At 37.3% G+C, this 10,608-nt stretch overlaps 2 protein-coding genes across 2 annotated transcripts in view; both read right to left on the bottom strand.

Annotated features, from left to right (window-relative positions):
* Positions 1-2,471: 2,471 nt before the first annotated feature.
* LOC110052935 (uncharacterized) lies at positions 2,472-7,035 on the bottom strand. The gene is made up of 6 exons (XM_020759128.2): positions 6,950-7,035; positions 6,808-6,830; positions 5,878-5,902; positions 4,895-5,205; positions 3,672-3,888; positions 2,472-3,439 (listed from the first exon to the last, which is right to left on the bottom strand). The coding sequence occupies exons 4-6, from the start codon at positions 5,128-5,130 to the stop codon at positions 3,293-3,295; spliced, it is 600 nt and encodes a 199-aa protein (XP_020614787.2). The 5' UTR covers positions 5,131-5,205; positions 5,878-5,902; positions 6,808-6,830; positions 6,950-7,035; the 3' UTR covers positions 2,472-3,292.
* LOC110052939 (uncharacterized) overlaps positions 6,697-10,608 on the bottom strand; it is an 18,230-nt gene continuing 14,318 nt past the window's right edge. Inside the window, exons 21-23 of the mRNA XM_089293579.1 lie at positions 10,408-10,608; positions 7,212-7,259; positions 6,697-7,009 (exon numbers count right to left, since the gene is read on the bottom strand). The exon at positions 10,408-10,608 is cut by the window's right edge and continues 1,326 nt beyond it. The gene's annotated coding sequence lies outside the window, so the exon portion shown is untranslated. The remainder of the gene's footprint in view (positions 7,010-7,211; positions 7,260-10,407) is intronic.

The following is a 10,608-nucleotide window of genomic DNA, read 5'->3' as shown; positions in this document are numbered from 1 at the left end:
TTTATAAGCATGTCATAAATTCATTTATACTCATTCGTTCCCCGACTCTATTCTTTGGAATCCTATCAATTTATATTAATTATCTTATAATAATTATTTTTGGTTTGCGAATAGCAAAAATTGAGAAAAAAAAACATCAAAGTGAAATAAATGTAACATCATTATTATTTTTGTCATTCATCCTTCACTCTGATGATGATCAAACAGATCGAAAACCTTAATTTATATTTTACTTTTATCGGCCAAATGTGTTTTTATATTGTTATTGAAGTATTTTTGGACAGGCGTTTCTTTTGTAAGAACGCGGAGAGACTGGGTTGATTCACGAGACAGCCAACATGGCGGTAGGTATTGCTTTAGCGAGGTGTAACTCGAAATCATCATGGACGATTTAATTTTACACATTTCTGTTTCTTCGTTAACAGGCCAGTGAGATGACATTCTTAGTCAAATCTGAGTGTTTCAGTGGAGGCACAGTGACGAATAATGAAAACCGTCTAGCGATAAGTGTAATTTTGTAATCTTGTTTCTTTGTGTTCCGCAATCCTGTGAATTTTTTCGTTGGTAGCGTACACGTGTGTTCGTTAGTACTGTTGTTTGTTTGTATTCCTGTGTCGTACTTTATGTGTGGTGTAATTTGTAGTATTGTATAAATCTTCAGAGCGATGATTAAACCCGAGAAATGAGCGTCAAACGTTATAAGTTTGATAGTGATTGTATACACTTGATTTCTGAGCTCTGTATATAAGCTTACATGATTAACAGGATCAGGACATTTTGTACTTAAAGATGATTTCCAGTCCGTACTGCGCAGTCTCAGCACCCTAATCTTTATAACCATGATAAATCTCACTTGATGGAATGTGAATCGATGCTATTCGTTACAAACCACATACCTTATCTTTGAGGCCTTTCAAGTTATTTTTCCAACAGCTTCATTGATTTTTACAGCTGCAAAGATGTTTTGTCAAGTGATATTACAAAGAACAAAGCATAAAGTTTTGACTGCTTTGCATCCATAATGGCAGTTGTTTTGGAACTTTGAATTTACTTCATGTGAGTAGTTGCAAAATGTTTACCTTCTGTGATATCTTACATGAAACAAAACAAAAAATGCAAACAAACTCTCAAGAGTGTGCAGTACGGACTGGAAATCATCTTTAAGATTGTTTGATATGTAGAATGGAGTTGAGTTTTGGCCCCTTAGAGGAGCTCATTCATGGTATTTTGAGTCATTTTGGCCACATGCACAAGTACCTTTCAATTGAAGGAAACCTGAAAATAATAGTTTACTAAGATTGAAAACCACCAAAGAGACTGTAATAAACCATAAAGGAACAAGGATGGTTAAAGTGGCACTATGACGAAAATCGCATCTTTCTTAGCGAAGCCAGTTTAAAACATAAACAAGTGGCCTGTATGAGAAGAAAAATGCTGTTTACTATTTTTAAATATCTCTTTTCGTTCCAGAGATATTCAAGTTTTTAAAATATGCAAATTAGCCCAGTGATGACGTCATACACTCGACCAAATTTTGATCAAATATGATGAAAAAAGATATCTCAGCCAACTTTTATTGGAAATGTTTGATTCTTTGCAGTATGATTCTACTAAATGTGCTCCACAATAGGAGCTTAACAGTTTTGTTACCATGGCAACATACTGGGTTCCAGACCTCCCTGATATTAAAGGCATTTCTGGCCACCTTTGGCATTCCATTTTGATATTTGCAAATGGTACCTCATATGCATGATCCAGCAAGCATATAAATATGTTAGCTCAAGTTTGTGGCCTCATTTAATGTTTTGTGAGCTGAAAATCACTAACATATTGAAATCAAGTGGGTGGGGACTGGAAAAGAGTGAGTTGCCATGGGAACAGAATTTTTTATAGCTGTAGCTGTGTTTCCTGTATAACTATTTGCCTACCAAGTTTCAGTGGTCTGTGCTGCAAATTGGCCAGGATAGCTCTATTTATATACTTGATATAAAATTGGGTTGAGTGTGTGATGTCATCAATCATCTGATTTGCATATTTTACACATTTTTCAAACTAAAATATCTCCAGGACTAATGCAGATATTTGCAAACAGTAAACGGCATTTTTATTCTTTCATGGAATTCTATGTGATACACCTAAAAAAAATCGAGGGGTAAAAATTTGATCATAGTACCACTTTGGAGAAGTCGAACACAGATTACAAACAAGGAACTTGAAAAATTTACTAGGTTACACTTTTCAAGTAGTGCAAACCGTGATTTAGCTCCTTTAAAAGAAAAATCACAGTTTGTCTGGGCTGTGTAAGTAGATGTAAACATTTTTGATAAAGGGTATGGGTGTCTCAACCTGCCTGAAGTCTGTGTTCGTTTAACTTTTGGTTGACCTTATCTTGCCTGTTTCTTTGTATAATTTGTAAGCAAAGAAAACATTTTCAGCTTCAGGAAAGAGATACTAAATGGACAAGTGAAACATTTTAGCGGAAAGTAGTTTTTATTCCAGTGATGATTCTTATGGTAGATATTATGGTTTGAAGTCAAGTGCAAGAGAGTTCATAATTTGTTGCATTTGTCACTCGTTCAAAGCAGCTTTAACCTAACACTCATGCGTCATCCATGGACAAAAGATAGATCACAATTAGGAATGATGTGGTTAGAGGTTTAAAGAGAGAGTCTATGATTAATGGTCAAGGTAAAAGTGAGGACAAAAAAATGAGATTTTTAAAATGAAAAGAATGCATTGAAATTTGTGATCTTTTATTTAGAAGTGGAACTTGGCTTGGAGAACTGAAGTAGATATGAATTTTTCAGATGCTCTAGATTATTCTGCCAATTTACACTAGCTCTTCTTACATTTATGGTTACCTGTAGCTGTGTAGCCTTCTTTTTCATTATTGGTTTGGGAAACATTACTAGGAACAATTGTTTTTGTGGTCAGAAGGACTTACATTAAGTTGCATAAATCCTATTTCTATACAATTTACTGTTGGAACATAATCTTTAAACCATCTCATGTATAATCCAGAAACCTTTTGCAACCCTTGAGGGCTGGTCAATGATTCTTGTAATGGTTGTTATTAAAAGATGTTGGATTTTGTATTCCAAATGTCACTTCCTCATTTCCTTGGTTGAGTCAAGTAACTCCAGTCTTTCTTCTCAGATGGAAGGCAGGTTTGTGAAGATTATACTGTTAATAGCGGCAAAATATATGATTCTGTGTAGGAGATAAAGGAGTATGTGGCATACTCTCCTTACGAATCCTGCGGGTTGTTGTCTTGTGTAAAGCTTTGACTTCATCACTGTCCAACCTTTAAATAGTGATTGATGTTTAAGAGAGGTAGCTTTGCTTGTTGTTCTATAGAAGATTTCCGTACAGTTCTTTGTGATGGGAACCTCGCTATGGACTGTCGTCTTTGCCAGAGTGTGCTTGTGCTGTTCATACTCTGTGATACAAATTCAGCAAGTTAACGCTACGAAATTCAAAAACCATGTCGAGGTTATGAAGTGACTGATGCCCTTATAATGCCCATCTCCAGCAGCTTCAAGATACTTTATAGTTATATACCCATATGCACCTTTCATTTGTGGTGTCTGTAATAAGTTTTTTTTTTCATTTTTACAATTGCCTGTTACTTTTCTGTTAGTATTAAGACTAGTTTTTGATTTGCAGCTCACCGGTAACTGTGTCGATTCACTGTGTTCAGCCTCCCTAGAGACTTCCACAGGGGCTTCTTTCTTCTCTTTCTCCTGTCGCACTGAATGCCGATCAACTCTTCCTTTTATTTGTAATCCAGTGGGTAGGGATGGTAGTGCGACTGAGTGTGCTGTCAGTGGGAAGTAAAAGTCTTGGGAGATTGCTGGTGGAATACCTTGACTTTGTCTGGTGTAATGGCTAAATGGAAAAAAAAAATAACAAGGAATTGAAACGTGATTTTAGGGCACACCATAAAATTCTGATAATAAGCTCTTTTATCCCTGAAAAGATGCTCTTCCAAAGATAACCCCCAAAATTTGTTAGATAATACCCAATGATATCAGCACTGGACTTTTGTTACAGTTGTATGGTCTGAATAATAATCTGCCCCTCGTACAAAATTGATGATGATGATGATGATGATGATAAATAATTTTTTTATACAAAAAAAACTTATTGAGCGCATTCAAATTCTTCACTAAAACTTTACGTGATAATTATTTACAGCACAAAACTATTTGCAATCACAATTCTAATAAAGTCGTTCAAAAAGGAAGCCAAATTGAATAAAATTGAGAAGAGCTGAAAACTGGAATGACTTGCTTAAAATGTCAAACGTAACAAAAGTATTTGCGGTTTGTGTCATTGATTGAACGCAAGAAGTAATAAAAAACAAAAGAAAATTACTCAATAATAATGATAATAATAATAGTAATGATAATGATGATGATAATGATAGTAATAATAATAATAATAATAATAATCTTATATCACGTAGATATGAATGAATAATTTTTAGATGGATAAAAGAACAATTCTCTAGCGATTATCACGTGGTCTGTAACGGGAAAACAAACCGCCCAAGTTTAAGAGTATTGTGAAAGTATGCGGCCTAGGGATATGTACAAGGCAGCGTCTTCAGTAAAAAAGCTTTTTGCCCTAGGCTTAGACCCAGGATGGAGGAACTCCCATAAAAAAAAAAAAAAAGAACCACGGTGCTCGTCGGAAATTTTGAAAAAAAACCCTAAGAGATACCAAGAAACTGTATTGTGAGCGTGGCTTGAATTTTTTTTTTCTCCCCTAACAGGTATCAATTCTAAAAGAACATTAGCTGACACTGACTTTTTTCGGCTCAATATCCTAACAGGTACGACAAGCACCCCTGTTCTTTTTACATGGGAGTCCCCCACGGGGATTTACATACGTTTGTATTTCATCCGCTTCAGGAAAGATATTCCGTAAATCTTCAATCCTAGCGTCAACGTGTAACACTTTGTCCAAGACTGCTTTCTGTCTCATCAACAGCTGTTTTCGTGACCAATTCTTGACTTTACCGCGCTTCTTCATCTTACTCTGTGAGGTTGAGGTTGGAACAGGCTCCGCAGTCTTGGGCCCAGCCCCCTGAATCATCATCATTCCCCCACGGGACAGCCCCGCCATCGCTATAGATCTCCCGCGTCCAAACGTCTGAAAGCTGGATCCTTGTGGAATGAGTGGCGGGAACAGAGTAGATTCCTAACAGAGAGCGAACTTGGTTACTTGTCTAGAGAGTTTGAATAAGAATGCTGGAAACTCACTTATCAGTTAAATTTTCGGTCATTCCTCACTTATTAGTTAAAATTTCAGCCCATTTCTTCCTAATCAGAAATCTTTGCTGATCTTAGATTTTGGCTATCCGTAAAAAAAAAGCTTCAATTCGCGCATCAACTTTTGAGGAATTCTTGACCCTAATCGTAAAGAGGTCCAGATCAGATTATTTTTACTGTGTAAAAGATACGTACTATCATGATTTGACCAGTAGGTATGAACTCCATATAATCCGTTAGACGCTCATAGACGATTATAACAAAATTAAATTATTGCTTCTATGTTTTGTGGTCTTGTTTTTCGTTCTTTCGCAAATCAAGCTCAAGATATTCAAAACCCAAAAATGTTCAAATGTTGTTTATAGTGGTCAATGCGCTTAGCTACACTTAGCTAGTTCACAGGCATACCACTTAAACTGAAAGAAACAAATATATCAACTATAAAATATAATAGGCTTAAAAATCGCAAGTGGCGGAAGGCAGACCAGTGTAGTACTCCTGTTGGCTTCATCGTTATAAAGTAGCTTTGTTGTCGGTTCGCGACCGAAATCCAGAACTGATTACGAATAACATTACAACGAGTTCGTAAAGTCAATCTTACCTCAGTTTTGATGGCATCATTTTCCCTGAATCAGCAAAGTGAAAATAGAACAAAAACAAGCATGGAATGATAAGTTACCTGACGGGTAATTGCCAGCGTGGGCCAAGCAACATTATAGACCCTTTTCATAAATGGCTGCCAATTATAAATTCTTTCGTAAGTATTAAAATTAGCCTGACTAACCTCGTTCTTGAGTTGATAATTCAAAAGAATTTTTACTCCCGAAGAACTTTAAATTGGCAGCCATTTATGAAAAGGGTCTATGGTTTAAGGTAATTTGGGGTGCCAGTTTGCTGGTACATATTTTAATGGCAGTTTCTGGTTAAGAAATCATCTTGCGGTTGCAGGAAATCAAAAATTTAGCTCGCGGTTTTCGGTTTTTGTGTTTTTGTTGCGGTCTGGTAAAGGTGATGTAAATTTCACAAGTACAGACAACACAACCAGGCCTCCAAACTTGTCCTTTTACGCTGAACAACCCACCGGACGTTAAAGGATCAGTTGTCATGATTTTCGTCCTACCACTACCAGTAGGGCGGTTTCGGTTTTTAGAAGAAAACGAGAGCGATGTGTAGTTTCGAAGGAACAAAATATTACGGTTTGCAGAACAAACAACCTCCTTATATAGTAGACCCTTTATATGTATAGAAAAAATTTTCTTGTGAGTGGTCAGTAATAAAGCGTAGAGAATGAGTTCGTTTGTTAATCAGTGTACTGAGCACAGCAAAGACTTAGTGTGACAACAACAACAATAAACAAACAAACAAAACAACCCAACCAAAAAACAAAAAAAATAGAGCGCTGGAAAACAGAAGGGAAGTGTAGTTTTTTGTTTTTTGTTTTTTGTTTTTTTTTTGTGCCATCAAGCCCATACAGATCTAGAATGCGTATATCCTTTCCTGTGAAACAAAAAAGAACATCTTGATTATTTACCTTTCATTTAGCGTCGTTAGAATCTCGATAAAGAACAAAACAATACGCCATTAGTTTGGATTCAACATGCTGTATAAATCACATAACGAAAAGGTAACCACGCCTGCGTGGTGCTTTCGTCGACTAAGTTCATGTATCTTACTTTTACTCCAATGACTGGCACGTCATCGTTTCTGTCCAGAACAGTGGTTGGTCGTTTCTCCTGAAAGAAAATCACAAGAAATCTGGAACATCATGTGGATGTCGCGACAAGAAACTTTCGGACAGACAAGAACTATCCTACAGAATAATACATGGCCAATACCATGTTAAAAATAAACAGCATAACTTTTTTTAATTTATTGTTTCATTCAAGACAATATGCCCCGTTTGTTTGACTCCCTTTATGAGCCTGATTTACTTACATCTCTGTACTCCTGCCAAAGCCTGTAGAATTTCTCGTACAAAGTTAGCTGTAAAGTAGAGGAAATTGTGATAAATGAAATGTCTAGTTATGCGAGTGGGAAAGATTCCGGGGGGGGGGTACTCCCTATAAACTCTTGGTCTTTGGCCATTATAGCTTGATTAAAAATATAAACAAACAGCGGTGATAAACATTTTAAAAACATGCATTTTATGAACTTAACGTTTCGTATGCTAGTCAAGATACATTTTCAAAAGTATAACCGTTAAAATTTTTTGGAAAGCTATTTATACTGTAATGTATAAATCCCATTGTGTCACTTTACAGACAGTTTCCGTTTGTAAACGTCTTAAATTTCTACTGCAGATGTTTTTCTGTTTAGGTTTCCCAAAAATTTTAACGGTTATACTTCTTGAAAATGTATGTTGACTAGCATAGGAAACGTCAAGTTCATAAAATGCATGTTTTTAAAATGTTTATCACCGCTGTTTGTTTTATATTTTAATCAAGGCCTATCTAGTTATGTGCGGCCCCAAAGGGTATGGTTTTTGAGCAGAGTTGGTCTGAAAAAGGGTATCCTCTCACTCTAGCTTGGAATTGAGTATTTTGTTTACAAGGAAATATTTTTTTCGGTACTAAAACGACGGGCCAATATTCCCCAGTGCGGCTCGAGCAAGCTAGGTTAGTAAGTAATGTTATTATGTGGCACACCGTGGAAGTTGCAAATTTTGAATTTCCGGCTTTTGAAAACGAAAAAGACGTGGCTTATGAAAACGGTCCGAGTGGCAACCAAGAAAAGACTAGTCAGAACGCTCGAATTTATCTCAAGACTACCTCGGCGTATAATAATACTGCATACAGACCCAGGCCGCTCGGGTGGGTCTGGAGCCCAGGTTTCCTCGCGTTTGATAGGGTCATTAAAAACTCTTTTCAATGATTGAAATTGCCATTTTATCCTGGGGTACTCCCTTATATGGGATATATACGTATGTGCGGCCCCAAAGTGTAGGGTTTTTCAGCCGTTTTGGTCATAAATAGAGTATCGATTTTGTTCATGTTGGTCTCAAATAGGGTATGGTTTTAGCACTCTATTCTTGAATTGGTTCAGGAGCCATAATCGGGGACGGAGACCGTAAGCGCGCGCCATTTCTAGTATTGGGGTTGTCCCCATGATATGGGACAATAATTCTATTTTTAGAACAAATTGCGCCATCGCCCGTGGCACACGCGCGTACATGCTGCGAGGACTTTAGCGGATATCGCGCGGGGGAAATGGCGTCCGAAATTTCCGAAATTTCGAAACTCAACGCGTTTACGTCTGTTGGAATTTTGCTTAAGTATTTCCTCGTAAGCTACTCCAGTTTGAGTGAAGTAAGACACTGTCGAATTTATGTATGTTCCGCTGTAAGCTTATATATATCACTGACCAAGTTGTGTTCCGACGGATGCTTCTTTTACATGAGCTGTACATTACTCCACTTTAAATTTCACATATGTTGAAGATTAACAGCTTTTTCATTACACAGCAAAAAAACTAGCTGGATATATTTAGATATCGCAGAGCTTCAGGACTTCATAGTTTCCTAGCTCCTCCTGCCACACGCTTGCGAGGAATTTGTCAGAATTTGTTTAAGTTTCGCTTGGATTGTAAGCAACGCTTGATGTTTCATCAAAGCCCAATAACTTTACGTCCGTAGATACCGCTCAGTTTTATTCGTGTAAAAATCCAGTAAATTCTCTGTTGTCGATGAATGAGAGCGCCCGCCGATGCGTGTTTTGTACAGTCAGTAAACATGACAAATTGTACTTCCGCCGCCCCTTAGCTTAGGCCGCACTTTCGTGTGAAAGCGTACGTCGAACTCAAACAATAACTCTATAGTTTTTAAATATGTTTAAGATTGATAAATATTTGAGAACATGTTAAAAGCTAAGCTGAAAATATGTGAATAAAGGAGAGATAATCAGCAAAGTTACGATAACGCTTTCGTTAATCAAGTTGGAATAACGATTTCGATTTTGTTGATCGACTTATCAAAACTCCTCGTCTATTTTCATTTTTGCAGTGTAAAACTTCACTATGCTTATGTTGAAGAAACACACATGATGTTAGTAGCCTTTTTTACGTTCGTGAAATTTGTTACAGCATCTCAGCACAAAAGATAACGAAAGAAATCTTTGTCAAGATTTGTTGACAATTGAAAACACCGACTCGGACTTGAGAGAGCACGAGCTGCACTATGCAAATGAGCTGATTGTACGCGTCAGACTTTCCTTCCAAAAACTTTTGCAAGCTCACCAAACAAGCAGAAACAATAAGAAACCATCAAAACAGGTTTTGGTTATAATAAACCATTGTCTGAGAAACTCACAAATTAACTCGATACCAGAGTAGAGAGTTTTCTTGCTATATTCTTAAGTCAGAACAAACGCAAAAACATACGCGTAAGCTTACAACTAGCGTGAGCAGATCTTATTATTCATTCCCAGCGCGAGATCGAATTCTTGTTTTCGACCCTGAAAAACCCACCTTTTCCGTTAAGCTCAGAGCATAAAACTACATATAAGCGCCCTGGTTCGTATTCCCTGCCTTATTCCCTGCCATCGCTGTGAAAAATACGCAAGAGAATCTCTCAACTCTCACCATTTGATCACGCAACGTGACAACATCCACGCGAGAGCCCCCGACATGTGCGTGAATCCGCGCGGATATATGACGTCAGGATGGCGCAATTTGTTCTAAAAATAGAAAAATTGTCCCATATCATAGGTGCGCGCGAATCCCGAGACTTACGGTCTCCATCCCCGATTATGGCTCCTGATTGGTTATGTTTCTTAGAAGAAGGTACTTTTTCATCATCATCATTAAGACCGTAAACAAAGCTCTTCATAACTTATGTTTAAGGCAACTGTGCCAGCCGCAACAGTCAAATAGGGTATCGCATTTTTGGTCAAAAATAGGGTAGTAAAAATCGCAGATTTTGGTCATAAATAAGGTGAGGGTTTTGGGAAGTGGGCCACAAACCCTCACCCAACTTTTCTGGGAGTATCCCTCCCGGGAATTTGGTTCGCTTTCAGTGAAGTTAGATCCTTCCCCTTAAATTATTTCGTGGCGTTCTAGGAAACTAAACGTAATCAAAGGCGACCATGTTAATACTAATGTTAAATAAAGTATGGATTGATATTAACTCGATAGTCACCTCGTCTTCCAGCCGATGACGCAATACTTGAGCTGTGGATTGAATCGCTGCCAGGGAAAAAAACAAACAGGATTAATTTCAGTCAGTGGCGAATTACACATTTCCCGGAGGAAAGCAAAAAATACAGAAAGTGGGGAAAGAAAATTTTTCAGCCCATTCCCGCAGTGCGTATGATAAAATTTAAAATCTTTAAAATTATTA

Source organism: Orbicella faveolata, unplaced genomic scaffold (genome assembly GCF_042242905.1).
Source record: "Orbicella faveolata isolate gen_17 unplaced genomic scaffold, um_ofav_v1 contig_25, whole genome shotgun sequence".
In the NCBI taxonomy this organism is placed as follows: domain Eukaryota; kingdom Metazoa; phylum Cnidaria; class Anthozoa; order Scleractinia; family Merulinidae; genus Orbicella; species Orbicella faveolata.
Note: the sequence above shows the minus strand (reverse complement) of the source record. Positions and strands in the feature narration are given on the sequence as shown.